Source organism: Neopsephotus bourkii, unplaced genomic scaffold (assembly GCF_033783945.1).
Source record: "Neopsephotus bourkii isolate Nb327-2 ecotype Australia unplaced genomic scaffold, CSIRO-AGI_Nbou_v1 NB_838, whole genome shotgun sequence".
Classification (NCBI taxonomy): Eukaryota; Metazoa; Chordata; class Aves; order Psittaciformes; family Psittacidae; genus Neopsephotus; species Neopsephotus bourkii.
Window position 1 is genome coordinate 2681430 of NW_026901334.1, and position 23903 is coordinate 2705332.

A 23903-nucleotide genomic window follows, 5' to 3' on the forward strand; every position below is an offset into this window, starting at 1 on the left:
CTTGGGAGATGGGACCTTCTCAGCACCACCCACACCTCTGCTCTTTGGTCTCTATATAGGACATAATAGCAGCACCTTTGGTAAATGCTTATTGGGCACCTGTAAGAGTACAAAGCACATTGTGCTGCTGTCACACCTGTCCCAGCACAGAGGATGAGCTTCAGCCATAAACATGCTGTTCTTTTAAAGGAAAGAAAAAACAACATCAGGTGGGAGATACTGGAGGAAAACAGAGATTTCACCATTTCCCTCTGCCAAATCACTGTGGTTACCTAGGAACAGACACACTTCTCTGGTGCAGCCAGTTCTTCTCATCAAGCACAGGATGAGCATTTATTGTCTTGTGATCAGAAAAAAAACACAAACAAACCTCAGAGCTCCACAAGTGACAGGAAACATCGCACACAGACACACCACGTGCTGCTGAGCACGACCAGGAGCCAGGTCCAGGTTAATGGTGTTAGAAATCTAATGTAAACACTTAAAAATGTACAGAATCCCAAAGAGAAAAAAACCCAGCCCACCCCAAATATGCAGTGGGTAGTTCAGGCAGAGCGTTGTCAGCTTTCTGGAATTACAGTTCCTGGCACTGAAGAGGATGGAGGGGGGATGAAAGGTGGCAGATCCCAGCCAGAGAGGTTCATCCAAGCTCTGTGGAGATCTTGGCAGTGTATATGAATGGGGCACAAGTTCGGTGTTCTGCTCCAACCATTTTAGTGGGCTCTTCTCTGGCATCAAGCATTTTCAATATGAATGGGGATGGGTACTTCAAAGCAACACCAAGGGGGAAGAAAACCCAAGGAGAAGCAAGATGTGGAGTCCCCAGCACTGCTGCTCCGCTTGGTTCCTCTGAAACCTCCAACCTTGCACACTAAAAAAGCACAGACACCAATTGCTTCTGAAGAACTTTGGCAAGAGGCTGAGGATGGCAAGGGGCAGGGCTGGAGAGAGCATGGCACTCTGGAGCACTGTGTTCCAGCTTCCAGACATGGCCAGTCTTGGTTTAATGAGCCCCATTAAACCCTCCTCACTCCTGTAGTGCAATCGTATTTCCAGGGAGTTAGTTGCCAGGCAGGTCTCCTACCATTGATGGCAAAGCAACAAAGAACACTTAAAATCACACTTGACACAAGACAAAGGCACCTAAAAGCTTAACAATGGGATCAGGTTGTGTTGTGGTAAGTTCAAGCACATTGCACATTCACAAGGCAAAAGCCCTCACGCTGTGTTCCCAGCTCATGGAACACCCAAGCATGAGGCAGGGGCTGCAGCAGGACGATGATGGTGCTCTGCCCTCTGAGTCACGGTCACTTTGGCCCTAGTACCAAAGGTGTCACGCAGCCTCCGAGCTGTTCTGCACTCAGTATTTACAGTGTGACACAGGAAAAGTTAATAGAGCAAATGGGGAGTTGTGCAGGGGCAGTGGGGAAGGAAGAGTGCTGCTTTGTGAATGATTAATTCTTTAGATAAGGCACATGGAGAGACAGTTTTCAAAAGATCACTTGCAAATCAGTTCCACTGAGCCAGAACAACCTCCCTGGCCCTTTCCAGGAGCCAAGGTTGTTTTCCAGTTACTCAGTGTGACTACAACACCTCTGGCAGCCTGTTGGCAGCCTCTGGGTCTGACCCACAGGGTGCCCAACACCTCCCAAGCCTCTGCAATGGACCACTGTGTCCTTTACAGGACTATTGGCCAGAACTTTCAGAGCCAAAGACTTTGAACTCTCACCTCCTATAAAAAAAATCTTGGGAATCGACCTTCCAGTTTTGATGTTTGAAAACATAAAATAATAAATTCACAGCAAGCTGTTGAAAGGGAAGAAAAAACTGCAGGACCTGTCTGCAGCAGGATCTGCTGCCTGGAGGACACAGGGGAATTGGATGGCTCAGACTCCAGGAGTCCTGATGTGCATGCACAGAACAGAGATGAACGATGAGATGGATGCTGCCTCTCAGGGAAAACAATCCCTGCCAACAACTCTATCCTCTCTCAAGCTGCTTCTTGGAGAAAGGCAAGAATCAATTTCTCCCCACTCATACATGGAAGGAAAGTGCTGCTGGCTACACAGACACAGACCAGGTCTGCCCAGTAACACCAGTTACAAGGCCTAACAAGCTTTCCTTTGCCTACCAGACCCCACTGTGTGTTTGGATTTCAACTACATCTGTAGAAAGCAGAATTCAAACTATTCATTGTAATAGAATTATTCCCAAACCACAGTGGGGGCTCAGCTCTGAAATCAACAACTATCTTGCATCTGGTGGGGAGCTCAGAAAGCTGGTGTCCCAACAGGGCAAGATGTGTCTAGCAGGGCATTCCTTGGGTCAGCACAAAACCTGGATGCCATGTAAGTGGAAGCTGGATGGTGTAGAGATCTTGTGCTGCCTACCTGTGATGGAGTGGCCATCCCCCAGGCAGCCAGCTCCAAAGCCCAGCATCAGCCAGCTTCTCAGTAGTGTTCAGTGGGCTTTGAATCAGGCTTTTAGCAAGCAGTCATTAACCAAATGAGATGAACCTGCACCTTTGAAGCCCACCGATCCTTTTGGCAGCAGGGAAAATAAGACTCCTAAGCATAACAATAGTCCTAGCCAGGCAAATGAGGACTCTGGTGGACTTCCCATCAGAACAACACTCACCCACAGCAAGCACCGTTATCTACAGGATTCTTCACCAGAGGGTGCAAGCAAATGAGGTTGTAGATATTGCAATACCTTCAGTATCACTAGTACCAAATAATTTAGGTGTTGCATTTCCCTTAGAGTGAAAAATTCCAGATTATTCATCCAGGAGAGTAAACACCAGTTGCTACTAATGCTCTGATTGCATTTGTTAAGGACGACTCAGGTAGTGGGAGCTGATGAAGACTGAGCAGGGAAGGCAGAAGGAGCAGTTGTCATAGAGTGTGCCATCGTGGGGAAGTGAAGCCTCTTCATATAGGGTCATGAGAGGATTCCCTCAAGCAAGGGCAGGGAATGGTTGGATCCTCAGTCTGCAACGAGGCAAACACTGGTAATTCAACACAAACAAAAGACTTTCTGATAGGGCCCTGCAGTGCTCTGGAGGTGGCAGGGGCTGACAGCATCTATCTGCTGCAGAGATGAGGAGGCAAAAACCAAAAGAGTCCCCAAGGTGACTGGGGTGCTTGGGGAGGAATGCAAACGATCTTTTCCAATAACAATAATAAAAAAGACCAAAAAGAAGAGAATCCAGGCAGTTTGCAGCTCGTGCTGCTTAAGGCCATTGGTTTCCCGGGGGGTAGTTGGGTACTGTGGGATACTCTGGCAGGCTGTTCCCTGAAAAATTGTTGTACTGGGCCTCCCTGCTGGGGGGGTTCCTCCACGTGCCGCTGTTCCACTCATCCTGAGCTTTCTGAAAGCTTCCACCAGCCCCTCGGTAGATTTTATGTACCTAATGGATGAAAGAGAGAGATCAAGAAGGAGGTCAGCAACATGCACCAACACCTCTCCTCAGAAGAGCTGTAGCTACTTTGGTACTGCAGCATGGATTTGCTTCTCTCTCTGTAAAGAGCTGTATTTCCATGGCACAATAGCACTAAGACTGTAATAATACAGTGAACAGAGGTGCAAATTGATGGTATCAACCCAAGACTTGAACCCAGTACAGCTGCAAGTGTGGGATTCAGGTCAGGGATCCCAAGCAAGGCCACTAGAACTGACACTGCTGCTTCAGCAGGGCTTCCACCTTCCCTCCTCCTCTGCCATCAGCCTACTGAAGTGTTCCAGACCTACCTCCACATCCTGCTGAGAGAACCAAGGACCGCTTCCAATCCTGCCAGTCATTGCTCACTGCAGGCCATCTCAAGATGCTTCACCTTTACCATCAATGACTATCCTAATAAGCAATGAAGCTTGCTTCAAGTGCTGTGACATGGTGACAACATCCAGCCCCAGCTGCCTAGTGTTATCTGGACTTCTCCTCTAGACAAGACACCAACTGACTGCTGTATAAAACCTTCAAAGCAGCGATGCCTTACGGTGGCTGCTAAGCTGCCTGTTCACATCATTGTGATACAAAGTGCAGACAGGCCAAATCAGAGACACACATAAAGCACCTACCCTTATAATGCTGACGAGCATCGCAACCGCTGACATCGTGAACATGATGGCAGGAAAGAGCATAAACACAGCAGCTGCAACGTTGGTGCTGAAGAAAGTAATGGCTGCCAACCATCCACTGGAAGAAGTGCAAACAAAGGAACAATATCATGATAGCTCGCACTTTAAAGTGCCCTTATCACCAGAAAACGTGGTTACTCATACCCAGAAATTACAAGGTAGCTTCAAAGCTCTTGAAAATCAAAAGAACCATGAAGAAAATGGACAGGATTAAACTGAGCTCAGGCAGGTACTTCTCCAAGCCCTCAAATCTCACTTGGCAGCATCCTTCCCTAACCCAGCCTCAGCCCTGGGGACAGCCACCTGCACAGGCTTTGCAAAGAGCAGGTTTATTCCTAAGGTGCTCTTGGTTGTGCAGAGGTCATGTGTCGAGAGACCAGAACTGGGGTCAGGGAACGTGAGGGCCCTGTGATTTACACTGCATCTCTACTCCTCTGATGGCAATAACCAGGTAGGGCAACTGGAGAACACTGGAGAAAACAAAATGCTATATGGAGTGCTTGGACTTTCTCTTGTAGTTTCAGCAGCAATTGCTCTCAAGTGTCTACAGACAGGAAGTTAAAATGCCAAATAATTATAACATACCCAGGGACAGCCACTAAAGTCCCATTTATTTTAAGACAACTCTGACAATACTTCCTCTATAGGCCAACAGTGAGTCATCACACACTGCTCACCATGTGCTGTGAGCACATTGAGGGCAAGGCTAAGAGAGGATCAGATGAATCTTGCCACTGGCTGGTTAAAAAGGAATGGGCATTGCAGGAAGATGCTACAAAGGACAAGCAGGTAACAGATATCTGAGTTCTGTCAATACAACAATGAAAACACAACTGTGTACTCCAAGAGCAGGTATAACTATGCCACAGAGGAGACCAGAAAGCTGCTTCCACTTCACCTTGTACAGACTCCCACCAGTTTCTCAAAAGTTCATGGAAGCAGCCCACAGCCTGAAACTCTCAGGCCCAGGAGCGGAGTGCTGAGCTCCAGGCCTGAAGGATGCTGCTTACCAGGCTCCCCAGCCGGAGAATCCGATCGCCTGCAGGAGCGTGAGGATGAACTGTGCACCAAAGATGAAGAAAAAGGCCATGAAATTAAAGGAGCTGTCTGACCTGTGGAGGAAGAGAGGAAGTGAGTGAGGGGGAGACAGGCACCTCATGTGGCTTCACACCGGGTGTTTGACCCCATCACACACAAACGTGGTACCTCAGAAGAGGTCCCTTTGCAGCTGTGTACTTTGAAGGCTTACTCCTCTCTCCCTGGCACAGAAAGCACACAGACCCATGAATCATCAGTGCCTCATCTCTTCCAATAAGCCTGGCTCCTGCAATAGCTCTCCCAGAGTAATTGCATATATGATGACACATGAGGAGAGACAGTCTCCAGCAGGACAGTGTCTGAATCATTTCTCTGACCACCCATCTCAAGTCAGCACGGCCTGACACCTGAGCAGCTCAACCACTAGCAAGCAGGAACAAAGGGGCTGAACACTAGCAGGCAGCGTCCCCATAGACTCAAAGTGATAACCGAGCATGAGAATTCCAGCTGGGAATGGCTCAGTGGCTGCTCGTCATCACATTTGTACAGCCATGATTAACATCCAGCACTGGGACATCATAGGAGGAAAAACAGCCACAGGAGAAGCAAGTGGTACCCTGGCTGGGGAAATGCAGAAGCAAGCTTTGACACTTTGCAAGCTCCACATCTTCAGGATGCACAGGCTGAGAGGATCCCAAATATGTGAGGTCCTTTAATTTATGCAGGTATAACAGGCAGATGATCATGGACACAAGGCAGCTGACCAGTTACTTTGAGGGTCTCTCTCTCATGGGTGCACTGGGCACTGTCCTCTCCTGCCCAAGTTTGTGCTCTGCCACAGAACTGCAGCAGAACATCTTCATCCCATTACCCCAGCTATGTCAGGCACATCCAAGACTTCCAAACTATCATTTTTAATGGCACAAACAATTCCCTTTCTCTCAGGAACTCAAAGGGCCCATGATTTACAGAAGAGATTTACAAAAAACACTTCAGTTGCTTATGAGGCAGCTTAGTGCAAGGGGGAGTTTACAAAAGAGCTCCAGGCATTCCCAGCTCCTGCTTAAGCCCTGAAAGTATTGAAATCTTTATGATTTTATTATCATTTTAATGTTTATTAGTATTCTAATCATAGCCCCTGCTGCCTAAAGAGATGAGGGAGGCAGGATCCCAGGCTCTGGAGAGGCCAAGCAGGGGACCCTGGCTAGTCTGAGACAAGTGGAAAAGCCTCCAGCCACTCGGAGACACGTGTGTCAGTCAGAGATGCTGGGAAAGAAATCTGCCATCCCAGAGTATCCTCATGATCCCACCCTTCAAATATCACCTCAGCATACAGCAATGTGAAAGAAATACTTTAAACACGGCCTGTTCACAGGAGTGCCTATCATAATCCAATTAACAAGGATTAGGCTCAAGGCCGAGCCTTCAAACACTCTTGCAACTGCAACCTGAAAAGGCTGGAGGAGCCTTCATTTGAAAGGATCTGTGGGAATTAGTGAGAATACTCCGAAAAGGTGATTTCGGCTGCAGCTTTCTGGTGCAGATTTGCAGCAGCTTTGCCCTAGCACCACAGCTCCGCAGCTGATTTCATTCTGGGTGCAGATGTGTGACAAAGCCTTTCCAGAAGCATCCTCCCAGCACGAGGCCCAGGGTGGCCTGTGCCCAGAACCAGAGGCAGCGAGTGGCTCTACCCTCACTGTCCTCATCCACCACTAGCTGTGGTCCCCCAGTAACCTCCTGCCCCACTGCAGTGGTTTGCAAGCCTCTTCTGCAACTGATGTCAAAGATCTCTGGGCTTGCCAGGCTGTCCCTAGGCCTTATTCTTCTTTTAACTGTAGAAGTCTTTACACAGAATAACCTTGGGGACCTTTCAGAATTCAGCTGCTTAAATGCATGCAAACAACATTAAAGAAATCATTAGAAACAGTCCTTGGGAAGCCCAGAGGAGGTCAATGGGGAAGAGTGATTTCTCCCAGACTTCAGAATGGAAACTGCTCTTTGCAGCACTTGGAGGCACTCAGGCTTCTGAACTAAGGATGGGGACAAAACCCCAGCTCCAGAGGGCAAGAGTTCAGAGCTGGTATTTTCATGTCTTAAAGCCTTCAGAATAATCCAACCCAGTGGCCTTCCATCTCCACCAGAAGGAATCCTCCCCTGGGCTCCATGAGGCAGTCACTGGTGGGTTAAGTCCCACCAGCACAAATGCCCAAGTCATAATCAACATAAATTCAGAAGAACATTTAAAGAACTAATTCAGCATGCACTGAATCAATAGGGCCCCACCTGCCAACTCCATTCCTGTCAACTGGTTTGGCTGTAATTTAAAGCAACTCCTCATGGTATTTGGTGAATAATCAAAATCCAGAGTATTCTGGTAATGGGGAACCAGAAAGAGCTTCACCTTCAGAGCCCAAATCCCTCACTGGGGTCTGGGGTCTGCTGGTGACCTGCAGTGTGACACAGGGCAGTTCCCTCCCTCCTCTGTGCCAGGCCGAAAACTGCTTGGGAACTTCATGACTCTGACAAGCATCGTGTATTGCCATGTGAATGATGCCTTGTGATCCACAGCGAGATGAGCAAATGCAAATGTTAGTAATTAAAGTGAAAATGTAGCATGGCTTTAAATAGTTGTGGAGTTTCAGCAGGGCTTGCTCCAGGGAACTGCTTTTATCTAGAAAGCAAAGCAGCCAAGCTCTCAAATACCTAGAGACAAACCCCACCAGAGTGCTCAAAAACTAATAACTTAATAGTTTGCCATCAAAATAAACCTCAGTGAAGCTTTAACAAATTAACATCTATCTTAATGCTATCCTGATATGAGGCTGCTGCTAAGCTTGAGGTGTTTAAAATCTGAATTTCACCCTCATGGAAGTGGCAAACCACTCACTGCTGCCCACCTCCAACCCAAGGCAGGTGACCTTCAGTCCTACGTCTGGGATTGAGAAGTAGCCGCGTTCTTCTTCAGTTTGAAAGGAACCAAGACATTCAGATATCAAGTCCTTAACTTTATCCCAGACAGAGACATCCACAGGAGCTCTCCCCCAGAGGAAACCGAAACTAAACCACCTCTACTCACCGAAAGGCTTTGTAGGCAGGTCGGAACCAGCAGACGTAGCCACAGGGACTGAAGAGGAGAAGCCAGAGGATGGCCAGGCCAAAATTGACCCCGTAGCCTCCTCCGATCCACCATGCCAGGCATGCAATGATATTCACTACTAGTGTGATGCAGTAAACTGTAACAGGGACAGAGGGAAGAGTATGAGTTGCACGGTTCCACATCTTCATGCAAAAAGGAAACAAAAACCTGGAATTACAATAGGAAGGGTTCATGCTGCAGTGGGAAACTCAAGCCCAGTAATGCAGCTGCCCCAAGGGAGTCTTATGATCCTGCATGACCCCAGGAGCTGGCAGCAGAGACACATCCATTTCCTGAGGGGGTGCTGCTGCAGAAGGATGAGGAAACTCTTTTGGGACCTGCCAAAGGATGGGTAGCAAGGAGTGTGAGCAATACAAGACTCAGGTAGGTATTACGATGACTTAAGAGCAAGGTTCAATTCCCACTTGGAGCAAAACCCCTTTACGAGAGGAGAGGGGTGTAAAACACTGCCCTGCACCCAGCCTCAGTGTGACTTTGGTCTCTGTGCTTGCTGAGGCTGCCTCAAGAGCTCTTACAGAGCCAGCACACTGCCTTGTGGGCTCAGTCTCTGCTTCCCTGAGCCCCTGAGGAGCCCTGGAAGTTAACTTCAGGGCTTGAAAGTGCTGCTTTGAGCAAGGGAGAAAGCAAACTCCAATTAAGCTGAGAACATGGGACCATAGGGGTGGCTTAAAGGCCTTTTCACATCCCTGTTCCTGCCACTTGGATAAAAAGGAATAGTTGACAACGCCCCCCAGAGCAAACCAGCACTGGGCTAAGTAGGCATGAACAAAGTGATAATGCTCCCCCCTTTCCCTGAAGCTGATCATCCCTGCAGATAGGGGCTGCACACTTCTGAGCTTCTACAGGTGACCTCCATGCCAGAGGCTCTCTGCTTTTCTCCATGTGCTGCTCTCAGTGCCCCAGGGACTCCCTTAAGTGTCTTTGCATCCCCCAAGCTCTGCCAGTGTCGAAGGGGCTTGGCACAGTTACCAGCTCCTGCTCTGGAAAACAGATGACAACTCTTAAAAACTTTGTGGTAACCTGTGAGGGTGCTGAGGTGCTGGCACAGGGTGCCCAGAGAAGCTGTGGCTGCCCCATCCCTGGCAGTGCTCAAGGCCAGGTTGGACACAGGGGCTTGGAGCAAGCTGCTCCAGTGGAAGGGGTCCCTGCCTGTGGCAGGGGTTGGAGCTGGGTGAGCTTTAAGGTCCCTTCCAATTCAAACCAGTCTGGGATTCTAAGAAAGTCTATCAATTAGCACACAAACAATGAGAAGGCAGAGGGTCCAAGACCCTTGGGTCCCACTTGGTGATGAGCTCACAGGAACACTTTAGGCCCCGGCCTCATTTATTCAGTCAAAATTAAATCCTTGTATTCCTCTCACCCATGGGAAGTGCACATGCTCTGCCCATTCCTTGCTTCACTGCACGTGGTGCCCTGCATCATGCCTGCACGTCATGGTCCAGCCTGGCCCCTCCTTCTGACTTCTATTTCCTCCTCTTGGCAGAGACCCATCTGCCTCCAGCAGCCACTGGACTGCTGAACACCTACATCATTTTGTGGTTGTAAATTAATATTGATAGCAGTTGGGAGACTCTAGGGTGAAAACATTGATCCCAGCCGCTGCCTCTGACATACACATTCCAGGAGACTTAAAGTCAAACACTGTTTTACTACAAAGAAAATTTCTCCTGAGTAGCTAACAACAAGGCTTTACAGGCAGTGGTTTAGATGTACCTAAATATTGGGGGGGGAGAAAGAATTTTAATGATTTAAATTTCATTTACACAGTAATCTGCTGTAATTCTCCACGTTTTTTATTTTCAGAAGTCATTTATTCTCCAAAAACTACTTAATGAAAAAACCAAAGCCACCAAGCCAAGAGCACCCAGGAGGTTTGAAGGAACTGGTGATTCCCCCAGGTAGGAGTTTGTTCTCCAGCAGTGGGAGCTCTGGTACAGGTTTCCTCAACTCACAACCCACCTTCATAAGATGTTCACGTCCAACTCATGAGCATTCAACCTTCTAGCAATGGCTTTTATGTTTCTGTTTTCAACAGCAGCATTTTCTTCTTCACTGCCTTCCTTCCTATGTGTCGCTCTCCATCCTATCCCAAAAAGTCAGGGAGACCCCAAAGGGAAGCCTGCTGCAGATGGGAATTTCCCACTCCTGGTGAAAATGCCAGGTTCCCCCAGCCATGGGCTCATGTCCCAAATGGCACCTTTCCAGCCTGCCATTAACTGGCATGAGGGATGCTTTGTCTAGGGAGAGCCACAGACAAAGGCAGCTTTGCAGCATGCAACGTTTCAGCAGTTAGGCTGAAGGGACAAGCAGCTTCTTCAGGCAAGAAAATTACAGAGCTCATTTCAGCCTCTCTAAATAACGACAGAACAATGGAGGGACAGATTATTCCATTATTTATGCACCCAAATCTCTCTTGTACACACATCCTATGCATCTGGAATAAAAGCCATGCCACCAAAAGCCTAGCTGGCAGAAAACAAGCTTTCCTTCAGCGAGAAGGGTAAAAAAAGGATGACAAGCGTTTTGGGGAAAAAAAGATAAGCAAGGCAAAAGGATTTTTAATCTTCCAAAGCCTTCCCTGGGCTTTTCAAGATCTGCCCCACCATTTTTCATCCCATTTCATTCCTTGGACAAGAATGGTCAATTTTCATTACTGGCTTTTGAACAGCTAAGCCTGACAAAAGCTCAGAGCCAGGAGGTCTGTTCAGACTGAGTATCAGCAAAGCACCAGCTGTGACCAAGAGGATCAGCACCCTTCTCCAGCAAGCCAGGGAATGCTTTGTGGCCTTGGATAGCTAAAGAAGAGACAGTGTATGGCTAGAGACACTGCTTCAGTTGGGAAGGGAAACCTGTGGATGGCACAGACAAGGGGGAATTTTACCCTTCCCTGTAGCAAGCATATGGGCCACATTTTCTTGCCTAAAATTCTCCTACTCATCTCACTTTAGGTGAATTGGGAATTACTTTAAGGGGGCTATTTTGGGGGAGTAAAACATCACTTAACATTAACAAAGGTATTAGATGTGGTCTGCTTTTTGTTCCTCAAATTTACTAATAGACTTTTCTAGCACCCATACTCTCTCTCCAACAGCTTCTCTGTGGCAAAGATTCAAGGCACAGCAGCTTCAAATTTGGGCCTAAGGTTGTATTACAGTATTCTAAGAGGAATCATTGTTTCTCATCAACTAATTGCAGTCAAAACTTTAAAGCACGTAAGCCACTGAGATCTATGGGGTTTTTATTACGTACATATGTTTTCCCACCCAGCAGAGGTTTCTTATTCAACTTACAGATCCATACGTGGTAGATTCTCTTCACCAGAGACTGATAATCGATGGGAATTTCATCAGCGAAGTTCTGGTAGAAACATGGTTTCAGTGGGATGAACTTGGGGAGTGGTGGGAAGTTATTCACCTTTTCTGCAACACAGAACACAGAGGTTAGCTGAATGCAGAAACATTCTGAGGGTTGAGCAACAGCCTCTGCACCTTCCCAGGACACATCCATGAAACCTCAGGTTGAGGGGACTCATAAAAATCAAGGGGAACCATGGCCAGCTCTGGCCATTCACGCTACTCGCTGCAGCATGTTCATCCTCAACCTGGGGACCAAAGCTTTGGCTCTTCCTCAGCACATGCAAGGCTTGGAGTGAGGAACACAAATGAGCTAATAAGTAACACATGGACTGGATACCTTTACACATCCCTGTAAAGTTGTGCCAAATGTGCTGCAAGACAAAAACCTTCAAGTAAGCCCCAGGAAGGGGGAGATGCCAGCAACATCTGGGGAAACAAACTGCACAGAGATGTTGAGTTCCAGCCTCAGAAAACCAAAGCAAGAGGAAAGGCTGGCAATTGCCCAGACAAGCAGACTGACCTTGAGACACAAGCTCTGAGTAGGTAGGTTTACCGGTGCATGGATCAGGCCTTAGGACCTGCAATAGCCATGTCCCTACAACAGTAGGAAGGGTGCCTTTGGGAAGCATCTTGAACTGGAATTTAGCACTCGGACATCATCCCATTCACGGAAGACAAGTCAGGTGTCAGGGATGATTCTGTTGTGACAAGACTCTTTAAAAGTCAAGCTTTTCTGTCAGGTTAAGCCCCAGGAAAAATGAAATAAATGGGCAAACGCTAAAAAAAGCTTTGCATGCAGATACAATAAATCAGCAAATGCTGACAGAAGTGAGATGGTGAAGAAAGCCTTGCCTTGGAAAGAAATTGGGGTTTATAATCAAGTCATTAAATGCCTTTGGCCTCTGTATTTAAGCTGCCATCAGCTTCCAGCCAGATGCTCAGATCTGGGGCGTATATGTGCCTGGAAGTGTGTTTCTACATGTTAGGGAATGTTTGCTCTTGCCTTCCAGTGCTGATTAAAGTCTGATTGCCGGGCATTGGGACTAATTGTCTCTAGACTACTTCAGCCCCAGTAAACAGAATGAAAAACAACCAGATGAGGAGATGAAGAATGTCCTGGGAAAACCTCCAAATGGCACAGAAGACAAGAGGAAATGTCTGAACAAGAACTGTCAGCACAAGAGTTCCCCTTCTCTTGCCATTATCTCTGTGTGAAGAGATATTTAGCAGGAGCAGCTCCTGAGCCTCATTTGAAGCTTGGCAGGGAAGAATCTAAAGCTGCTTTAGGAAAGAAAAGGCTTTTCTTCATGCAAAGGACAGGCATATTTTCACACAGAAAACATGAGGAGGAGAACGCCCACTGTGAGTACATCAGAACTAAATATGGAATCCTGGCTGAAGTCACCAGCCCAGTTTGGCTTCTCAGTAGACTTTTCCTTATCAAAATAAACACAAAGTCTCCTGTGGCTCCTCACCCATCTCCACTCAATGCACTTCACATTGAGATTCCTCCTAAAGTTGGCATTAGTTACAGGTTAACAGATACTGCTGACCCCATCACAGGCAGAGCTGATGTCCCGTGGCTGCTTTCAAAGTCCATAGGAAGTTTTGGTCTCCTGAGCACTAATTTTCTGTTTGCTATAAACACCTAATGGGCTTTCTCCTGGATTGTCTGTCTCAGCAGCGTAGAAAAGGACATACCCATGCTGGATGAAAGGAAAGGAAGGGGCACAGCTTTTAAAGCTCTCTGGGGAGGTCAGTATGACCAATTCGAACTGAGAGCTGGGCTTGTTCTGCCTGGAGAAGGCTCCAGGGAGAACTTAAGAGCAGCTCCCAGAGCCTAAAGGGGTTGCAGGAAACCTGGAGAGGGGCTTGGGACAAGGGCCTGTAGGGACAGGCCAAGGGGAATGGCTTGAACCTGCCCGAGGGGAGACTGAGCTGAGCTCTTAGGCAGAAGCTCTTCCCTGTGAGGGTGCTGAGGCGCTGGCACAGGGTGCCCAGAGAAGCTGTGGCTGCCCCATCCCTGGCAGTGCTCAAGGCCAGGTTGGACACAGGGGCTTGGAGCAAGCTGCTCCAGTGGAAGGGGTCCCTGCCCGTGGCAGGGGTTGGAGCTGGATGAGCCTTAAGGTCCCTTCCAGCCCAAACCAGTCTGGGACTCTGTGACTCTAACTGGCCAAAGAACAAACAGATTTTCCAAAAATCATCTTTTTTAAATGTTTTTTTTCTCCCTCCATAGCTGTATTTTGAGATCTCTTACCTGCCATTTCTATTAGGAGTGCGCCCTAGTGAAGTTTCAGACAGAGAGCAACAGATCTACGGGAGAAAGAAAATCAGGTCAGCACAATACCTAAAGGGGGCCAACAAGAAATCTGGAGAGGGACTTTTCACAGAGGCATGCAGTGACGAGACAGGGGGAATGGCTTTAACCTGCCCGAGGGGAGACTGAGCTGAGCTCTTAGGCAAAATCCCTTCACTGTGAGGGTGCTGAGGCGCTGGCACAGGGTGCCCAGAGAAGCTGTGGCTGCCCCATCCCTGGCAGTGCTCAAGGCCAGGTTGGACACAGGGGCTTGGAGCAAGCTGCTCCAGTGGAAGGGGTCCCTGCCCATGGCAGGGGTTGGAACTGGAGGAGCTTTAAGGTCCCCTCCAATCCAAACCATTCCATGGTTATATGTCACTAACCCAAAGACCCTCCCAGAACCAGGAGCATCTCATTCAATGCAACCCTACTGTCAACCACTTCTAAGGCTTGTTTTACTCAGCAGCCAACAACTGTGCTCTTAGCAGTACCTGGCAAAGGTTGAGGATGAACAGAGAGCCACTGCCAGAACACATGTACCTTCTGGCTGCAGCCAGACAACAAGCTGAGACAGACAGGTCTGGATGGGACGCAGCAAAGCCCATACACTGGAAGAGAAATCTGCACGAGTTCACCAGACTTAATGCCTCATTTAGGTGTTGAGATGTGTTGGCTCCTGGCTCTCTGTGGACCTTCCCACTGCTGAAACAAACAGATAATCACTGTTAACCAGGAAGTTGACTGTTAAAAAAAGAATCAGCTGGGACACAAACCCCATCAACCTCATTACTTTAATAATTCTGCACAAACCCTTCTTTTTAAATGCAGATTCATTCTTCCTGTCACCACCACTGAACATGACCATCATTCTGGAAGAATCGAATCATGCAAAGTTTACCCAGCATCAGCCGTGTTGCTGATTTTGGCAGAGCTGATCACACAGATGAAAGCTGCAAAGGTCTGAGCTGAGCTTTGATTCTACCCCTTCTTCCTAAGGATAAAGACATCACGTGCCCCTACCTGCAAATCCCAGATTCTACAAACCAGTCCCCTAATCCAGCACTACAGGACTGGCAGGAGTTATCCAGAATGAAGTCTAGACTGAAAACTGCCCCTACAAAAACACAACAAACACCCCATGCTGCTGCCAGCACTGAGGTCATAATAGCTTCACTGTATCCAAAGCCCTTGGGATTTACAGCAGCTCATTCCCCTTTCCTGCACCTCTGTGCCCCATGCATGGTTGGGAGGTTGCAGAGTTTACACTGGCACAATGATACTGTTGGGGTTGAATTAACTTTCCTTTTTAAGTGAGCTGCTGGAGCACAGTCCTTGGTGGAAACAATGGCACTCTGATGAGAAGGGCCACCTGTACAGGCAGCTTATTCTTCCTGTACGAAGAGATGCAGTTACATATAAGCTTAACTATGTCTACAGAGAGGATAACACTTTAGTTTGCCTGTACCAGTTTAAAGCAAGCAATAGAGTGTGGACAGGATTGCTATGGCACTCATGAGCTGCTCACAGCTAGGGCATTCCCTGGGGAACGCTGCAGCCTCTGGCTTTCATACAACACAGCCAGGAAATTTCCCTGTGTAGCCTAAACAACTTCAAGTCAAGCTCCAGCTGTAAGGTCCTGGCATAAGGAAACAGATTCCCAGCAAATACAGGTACAGAAACAGCTATCACCCATCACACATGAATTTGTGCAAGATACAGACAAACACGCTCTCTATTTACTGGATCATTTTCTATATAACTAGGAATAGAGAAAACCCAACATCCCGCACCCCAGAGATTTCTCCATCTACCCCACTGTGAGGAATGAGGGAAAATCCACACATACCCCAAGGAAACCGGTGTGTGAAGTGAGCTTCCTTTTCCCACTGTGCTCATGCACAGTCAATGAATAGCTCTAAAGTTTACAGGCCAAGGCACATGACTCACAGGAGCCCACTGGAGACAGTGGGAGCTTTTCTTCCCCAGTGGCTCAAAGACAAAACTGCCCTGTGCCATCCTAAGGGACAGCGCTTCCCTTTTAAACCCAGACCCGTGTGCAAGCAGCAGTTTTTCCAGGCAGACAATGACACGATGACTTGGGAGTGTGATTTTTGTGTGAAACACGTTTCACCAGCTGAGATGAGGGAAGAGTCTGAGGGAATGCCCGTGGCAGTCTGTTGAGGCACACGGTATGAATGCATGGATGTTGCTATTTGTTTAGCCTGTCAATATTATAGCAAGCAGTCTCCTAAAAGAGAAGAAAGTGGTAGGAGAAATACATAAAGGACAGACCAAAGGGAGAGTTCTGCCAGGGAGGTGAGAGAGCTGAGCTCATTCCTGATTTGCCATAAACCTGCCTGGTGACCTAAGACCAGATTTACAAGACACCAGCTCCTCTCATGCCACCTGCAGCCAAACTCATCCTGACAGCCTATGCTTTCCATGCACCAAATCCACCAGCTTCTCAAGTCTTGCTTTAGGCTATTTTCTGTACTGCTTTTACATTTTCATTCTGGTACAATGAATGCGGTGAGGTCAAGAGCTTCTGTGCAGATCTGTCCCCAAGGGTTTAATCCAGAAGCAAATCAAGGGCAGGATCTGTACATAACAGCAACAGCAGAGGAGCCTGCCAACACTCCCTCGTAGAAACAATGATTTAATGATTAGAGCACAAGCTTTATAAGAAGACCTGGGCAAAACACACATCTCCTGAAGTGCTTCGAGCTAGAGAGAGCAACCACCAGAGCCAGGCTTTCGGAAAAGCAAATGCCCTGAAAGCAAAAGCACCTGCAGGGATCTGGGAGATGTGGATTTGAAACCGCCAGACTCAGCACAGAACCAGCACAGCCTCCAGTGTTCCCAACACAAGCCAATGCCTTGCTCGTATTCCTCTCCAGGTGCATTTAAAAACAAAGTGGTGACTCTGCCCTGGTTTTAAGAGAAAAGGCTGGGCTTGAGTCTCATTTGGATGCCCAGCTCCTATCAGGACAGCCCAGAGAGCCCAAGGCAGCAGAGGCCACACTCTACAAGCCACCAAAACGCTTGGCTCAGCTTTGAGCCTACACTTTGCAGAGCTATGGCAGTACTGCTGCTGAGAAAACACACAGGAGACAATGAAGTTAGCAGGGTCAGTGTCCTCCTGCGTCAGCCTGACACGCAGCTCCATGTTACCAGAGCATCCTGCCTGCACAGGGTGTTTTGCTGCCTCCCTTTCCCCCATCCTGCAGCAGATAAGCAGAAGCTTTAATAAGGTACTACAGAACCCACAGCAGACAAATACTGACTTTGGTACAAGTGCTTCGGAAGCAAAGCTTGGTGGCTCAGGGTCAGAACTGCAGAAGGCTCAAGAAGCATTCAGGGCTGCATTGGATGGGGATCTGAGCAACCTGGTTTAGTGGAAGGTGTCCCTGCCTGTGGCAGGGGTTGGAACTCGATGATCTTTAAGGTTCCTTCCAACCCAAACTATTATATATATATATAAAAGACAGAAAGCACAAAACAGACGTGTTCAGGACACAAGCCATTCCACCACTTGGAATGGACTCACACTGAACACCTGGGCTGCAGACAGCAGCACCAGGACTCCCATCACTCACATGAACTCGCCCAGCCGGAGCCCTGTGACCGGCCTGCGTTTACCCAGCCTTGCCCCCGTGGGGGTCCTGAGACCCCCAAGCGCCGACCCTGGTGTCCCGGTGGATTCCTCACAGGGCCCGGGCAGGCTCCCGAGCACCCTCCGGAGAGGACGGAGCTCACCGGGGTGCTCCCAGGGGGTCGGCAGCAGCCTCCATACCCCCGCCACCATGCTCGGGGGGGGGAGGCACGGGGACCCCAGCGCCCTCCGCGGGGCCGCCTGCAGCACGGCCCGCACACGCTGGCCCCGATCGCTGCTCCCACCGGGGCTGACCCCAATCCCGGTCCTCGCCAGGGCTGACCCCGATTCCCCCCCCACAAGCGCCATCCCCCCGAGGCCTGTCCCCGATGCCTCCCCATGCAGCCCCTCTCCCCCATCGCCCCTCAGCGCTGCCCCCTTTGCCCCGCTCTGCCGGAACACCCCCCCCGGCAGGCCCCGTGCCAGAGCTGAGGTAACTCTGTCACCGCCCGCCCCCTCCCACGCCAGGCCAAGGCACCGCGGCCCGCCCGGTGCCCCCCGACCCCAGCTGCCCCCATTGCCCCCCGAAGCTCAGCCCCGACCCGACGCTCACCGCGCTCCCCTCAAGCCGCAGCGCCAAGACCCAGGTCCGGCGGGCTCGCCGCGGGGCGCGCTGGGAAATAGAGTCCCGGCAATGGCCGCCGGCCCGGCGCGCACCGCGGCGTGGACTACACTTCCCAGCGTGCCCCGCAGCACGCCCCCCACCACACATCACGTGAGGGAACAGCCGGGACGGGGCGTGGCGGAGGCTGCTACGGCGGCCGGGAGGGACGGGGTTTGTCACGGGCGGGAGGTGCGGGCGGCGGGGCCAGTTCTGTGCGGGGCTGGGCATGGAGTCACAGAGTGACCCGGGGCGGAATGGACCTGCAAGAGCATCAACCGTTCCCAGCAGTGCCAAGGCCACCCCTAACCCATGGCACTGAGGCCTCGTCTCCACGCTGTGTGAACCCTTGCAGGGCCGGTGCCTGCAGCCCTGCCCTGGGCAGCCTGTTCCAATGCCTGAGCACCCTCTGGGGCAGGAATTGTTCCTCAGCTCCATCTAAACCTGCCCTGGTGCAGCTTGAGGCCGGTTCCTCTTGTCCCATCCCTTGTTCCTTGGGAGCAGAGCCCAGCCCCTCCTGGCTCCATCCTCCTCTCAGGCACTTGTAGGGAGCCATCAGGTCCCCCCTGAGCCTTCTCTTCTCCATCTGAACCCCCCAGGTCCCTCAGCCTTTCCCCATCACACTTGGGCTCCAGGCCCTGCACCAGCTCCATTCCCTTCTCTGTCCCTGCTCCAGCCCCTCAATGTCTCTCTTGCAGTGAGGGGCCCAGAACTGAACACAGGATTCGAGGTACAGCCTCACCAGTGCCCAATGCAGGGGCACAATCCCTGCCCTGGCCCTGCTGGTCTCAGGTCCTCATCACCCCATCCCCTCTGTACCCCTTCACACCAAGCACAGAGCTGGGGGGTTGCTGCCACCGTGCTGGTGGTCCGGGTACACAGTGGGTTTGGGACAGGGTGCAGCATCCTCAGGGGATGCACCAGCACCGAGCTGCTCCTGAGCCACGTGCGGGCTCCATCTCCAACAGCGTTACAGCAGCCATCAGCCAGCTCTCACTGCGGCTTGGCTCCAGGGTTAGTTACAACAGTTCCGAGGATCATTACATTATGTTTGAGCACCCCAAGTTCACAACGTGTCCCTAAAATGCAGGTCTTGGGGCTCACTGCTTGTGTTCAGCCCCAGCTTTGATGGGGGTTGCTCCCCAAAACAGACACAGGCAGTGGCACTGGCTGCAGTATGGGCCAGCTGGGCAGATGTTTTGGGAGGCCTCCTGTCTCCATCCATTGAGAAACATCATCCAGGGAGACCTTAGAGCAGCTCCAGAGCCTAAAGGGGCTGCAGGAAAGCTGGAGAGGGGCTTGGGACAAGGGCCTGTAGGGACAGGCCAAGGGGAATGGCTTGAACCTGTCTGAGGGGAGACTGAGCTGAGCTCTTAGGCAGAAGCTCTTCTCTGTGAGGGTGCTGAGGCGCTGGCACAGGGTGCCCAGAGAAGCTGTGGCTGCCCCATCCCTGGCAGTGCTCAAGGCCAGTTTGGACACAGGGGCTTGGAGCAAGCTGCTCCAGTGGAAGGGGTCCCTGCCTGTGGCATTGGATGAGCTTTCAGGTCCCTTCCAGCCTAAACCATTCCATTATCACAGACACGCGGGGAATATTCCCGCTATAAACCAGTAGAGGTCAGTCCGCCCCAGTAAATCCAGCGCTACTGGAGACGTGCGGCCAACAGTAGGGATGAGGCAGTGGGGGGGAGGTGATGGACAGTGGGATGGCAAAACCCAAGGACGGGGATAGCGGCTACCCGGATCCCCCCAGTACAGGCAGCTCCCGTCCTCGCTGTGCCCCATGTGGGACAGACACACTCGGGTGCTCCCATCTCGGTGTTTGATGTTCCAGTGTCCTGCAGATTCTGTCCATCCGCTGCTGTTAACACTGGAACTGAAAGTTCATTTTTCACAAACATGGTTTAAGGAGTAGTTTTTTGCAAGGATTTTTAAAGCAGATTTCCCGAGGTTTATTGATTTCATTAAAAATAGCTTACCATGGAGAAAGGTGTTCATTGCTGTTCCCATCTCTTGGTAGCAGCCAGGTTTTATCCTGCGGTACAGAAACTCTGCCCGTGGGACCCATGAGGAGGATGTGTGCTGATCCTGGGGATGGCAGAACAGCAGCGTTGTGGAGCTGGTGAGCTGAGGCTGAGGATTTCCTGACCCTGCAAGTTACCTGCAGGTACAGGGATGCCTTCGCGTTGCTCTGCTCCGCAGCTCCAAACAGTTCCCAACAGATCCTGATGCTTCTCTGGATTTGCACAGGGAGTGTGCACCCAGGTGAGGTTTTGAGGGGAAGCAGAGGGGAATCAGGATGAGCTTTGCACGCTTAATTCCGAGAGGTACCTTTGAACTGTGTGCATCCTGATGGAGAGGAATCCTCGCATTCCAGTCCTAGCATCCTTTTATCCGGGGTGTGCATCTTCCTTCCTTCCTTCCCTAGGCCTGGGCACTGTTTGAATCCATGTACCCGAAATGGGTCCCCGGCAGAGCCAAGTGCTTGGTGCTGGTTGAACAGGTTTCCAAGATGAAGCCTCTCCCGGATTTTGGGTCTCCCTTGGAATACTCTGGCTGGAGGATGATGCACAGTGGTTGGGAAGCACCTGCAAGGGCTCTGAACCCAGTGCACACTCATGGCAGACAAACCCAACCTCTTCCCTGCTCACATCAGCGTGTGCCTGCCTTTAAGTGACCCAAGAACCAGAGAATCCCAGCCTGGTTTGGGTTGGAAGGGACCTCAAAGCTCCTCCAGCTCCAACCCCTGCCACGGGCAGGGACCCCTTCCACTGGAGCAGCTTGCTCCAAGCACTCTCACTCTTTGCTAGAGTTTGGAATCCCAGTCACTGTTCCCAACATTATTCATTTTGTTACCTGCTAAAACAGACTTTATTTCAATTCCTGTGAAATCTGTGCACTACACATCGAGAAACCTATAGAATACACCTCAAAACAAAAGGGTTGGGGTTGGTTTTTTTGGTCCATACATTATATTACTTTTTATTGAATGTCATCCAAAATCCAGACAACACCTTTGTCCTTAAATAAACGTTTCTCCCTCCCCTGCCCTCCCTTCCAAGCTGACTGGTCCAAAAGAGGACATTTTATTTAGTTCTTTGCTTTTCTTTAAAAAAATAGAAATTACAATCTTACACGACAGAACATTCCATGAGAACAGAAGCATCTGCCTACGTCTAAAAACAGTCCCAGAAAACCTGTTGGTATCTACAGGTAGGTGTGTGTGGAGGGTGCTGAATGGAAAGAAAAGTGGTTTCCATTCCTTCCTTTCATTCATAGAGATAAAAAAAGAACATAAAACCGACCGAAATTTTAGATAGTTTTCTCTTTTGCACCAACATTCACAAGAATATATTATATATATATATATATTTTATCCATTTTTATACACAGTGTGAGGGTTCTGGAGGTGGAAATGCACACTCAGCTAAACTGCCGGAGCGAACAAACACAAAATGAATCTGCATCTGGGAAAGAGCAATCCCTCAACTGAGGCTGCCCCGCTCACAGGAACCACCACAGGTCAGTGGGATGGCAACGACCCCGAGACACCAAGCACCTGAAGCTGGGGGTCTGGGGGCTCCCCTCCATCATCTCCCCCCAGCACCACGCAGCTCTGGTGCAGGGAGAGCGGAAATCTCCCTTTTCCAGGCATTTCTACCCAGGGTTTTCCATTCGCTCTTTCCCTACAAGCTCAATGCCTGCCTCTGCTGAGCCACTGCTCTCGGTGGCACAGGGCGAGCATGAGGGACCTTGACACAGCCCCCGTGTCTGAAAGCAGGGGCTGCAGCCCCAGGGGTGCCCTGGGGGTCCCCGTCACCCCTTCCAACGCGTGCCACCCATCCCAGGCAGGAGACAAGTCCGTTCCTGTAAAGAGAGCTTCAAAGTGCAGGTTCCCACAGTTTGGCAGGTTGAGTTACACACTTCGAGTCTCCCCGAGATTCCCCCCAGGAATCCCTTATTGCTCCGAATCCATGCTCTCTCCCATGGGATGGATGCTGTGGCAAGGGCTCTGTCTTTTCCCGATTTAAGGTGCTTTCTTGGTTTCTTTGCCAGATGAAATGAGAACAGCGACATTGACCATTGGTGCATGTTGGCTGACGAATGCTGAGGACATAAATAAAGGTGTGTGCTTCCCCCCACCCCGCAAGCGTTTCAAACCACCCAAGGCTGTTTTCTCCAAGGGAGTGCTGCTGTCCTGCAGAAACAGGGGGCCAAAGCCCCTTCCTCAAAGCACATTGGTTTTCTTGAGTGCTTTTCCCTGCAGAGAGGAGCCAGGAAGCGAACGGTGCTGTCAGAAAGGATGCTTCAGGAAAAGGCACAACCCTCTAGATGAACAAGGCAGTGGTGACTTCTCACTCCTGTCCAAGCCTTTAGGATCCAAGAGGGTCAGGAAACAAGCGCGGTACATCCCCACCCCGGCAAACACTGCACTGGAGAACAACACATTGGCACGCAGCATCAGCAGCCTTCACCATGGACCTGGGCTCCAATGCCTTTGGGAGGAGAAACAAGGCTGACCAGCTCCAATATGCTCTGAGAAGCAGTTCAGATGGTGGCTAGCAAAACCAGAAAGCACAGGGCTGTATGTGGTGGGTGGCAGCTGCCAGGGTCCCTACATGTTCTCTGCCTTATACCAAACGAAAAATCCCATTGGTTTCCTGGTGAGCCTTTCCTGGTTAAGGTTGGTCCATGGTTTTCCATAGGTCTTTAAACTGAAAACATGAATATCCCCTACATGGCTAAGAAAGCTGCTCGCTTAGTTTAAGGGATGCAGTTATGGAATTGAAGGTCTTCAGCTCACACTTGGAGATGATCCGAGCTGCCAGAGGACAGGGTTGGACGCATGAGGAATCAACATGAAGCAGGGATGGGGCTTGGGATTTTAGCCCTTTGTCAGCAGAAACCGGGGCTGCCTCAGAGCAGGTTTTTTTTTCCCTATAGCTTTTGGCATTTGCTGTAGGACGAACAGGAACAGGGACAGAAAAACCATGTGCAGAGCCTGGCCATGGAGTCCATCAAGTGTCCCTGCTGGCTGTGGGCTATTGCAGCATCACCTCATGAATCCATCCCTTCTTCACCTTCTGAGCCTCCCAAGCTCAGAGCAGCAGGCCCTGACCACACCAATAAGCAATAAGGACCTTTCACTTCCCCTTGACCCCAATGGGCAGTTTCTCCCCCTAAAAAGCTCCCAGGTCCTGCTAAATAGAGAACAAACCCCAACATAACAGAGCTCCTCGGAGTGAAAGCCTGAGTCCAACTCAACCTGCAACAGCAGCCATGGCCATGCTTCCAATGGTCCCAGCTTGGGAACTGGGGACCTGGCTGTGGGCTGGGCAGAGGAAAGGCCACAAAACCTCCTCTGGGTGCTGAGCTGTGGGTCTCAATAAGAGAACTACACACAAGAGCCAGCACCAAAAGAGCCCCTGCCTGCTCCAATGCGCAGTCAGGCACCGAGCCCCTGTGCCTGCACCACTGCCTGCAGCTGCCTCCCGGGTGCAGCAGCCAGGAGCTGGGGTTTGGCCACAGTCCCAAGGGCAAAACCCATCCTCGGAAAGCACTTGGGATGCAGAAAGGTGGCAGGAGGAGGGTGGATGTTCCGGATCAGCTCCAAGCACCGGCTGGATGGGCATCTGGGGGACTGCTGCAACGGAGGGCATGGAGACCTG

The 23903-nt window shown here is 50.3% G+C and overlaps 1 protein-coding gene across 2 annotated transcripts; it reads right to left on the minus strand.

Annotated features, from left to right (window-relative positions):
- Positions 1–300: 300 nt before the first annotated feature.
- Positions 301–18299, minus strand: SCAMP4 (secretory carrier membrane protein 4). Of its 2 annotated transcripts, XM_061356028.1 has the most exons (8): positions 18190–18299; positions 14620–14686; positions 13946–14001; positions 11623–11751; positions 8252–8408; positions 5148–5249; positions 4078–4195; positions 301–3409 (listed from the first exon to the last, which is right to left on the minus strand). In XM_061356028.1, the coding sequence occupies exons 3-8, from the start codon at positions 13950–13952 to the stop codon at positions 3233–3235; spliced, it is 690 nt and encodes a 229-aa protein (XP_061212012.1). In that variant the 5' UTR covers positions 13953–14001; positions 14620–14686; positions 18190–18299; the 3' UTR covers positions 301–3232. The 2 variants fall into 2 exon arrangements, with proteins under 2 accessions (XP_061212012.1, XP_061212013.1); XM_061356029.1 differs by lacking the exons at positions 13946–14001; positions 14620–14686; positions 18190–18299 and adding an exon at positions 13164–13357.
- Positions 18300–23903: the final 5604 nt, after the last annotated feature.

Excerpts from the sequence above, each read along its gene's own strand:
- SCAMP4 (XM_061356028.1), bottom strand. Across the intron at positions 5,250-8,251 it reads CCTGCCTACAAAGCCTTTCG|GTCAGACAGCTCCTTTAATT; the intron begins GTGAGTAGAGGT and ends CTTCCTCCACAG. Across the intron at positions 4,196-5,147 it reads TTCTCCGGCTGGGGAGCCTG|TGGATGGTTGGCAGCCATTA; the intron begins GTAAGCAGCATC and ends CACTTCTTCCAG.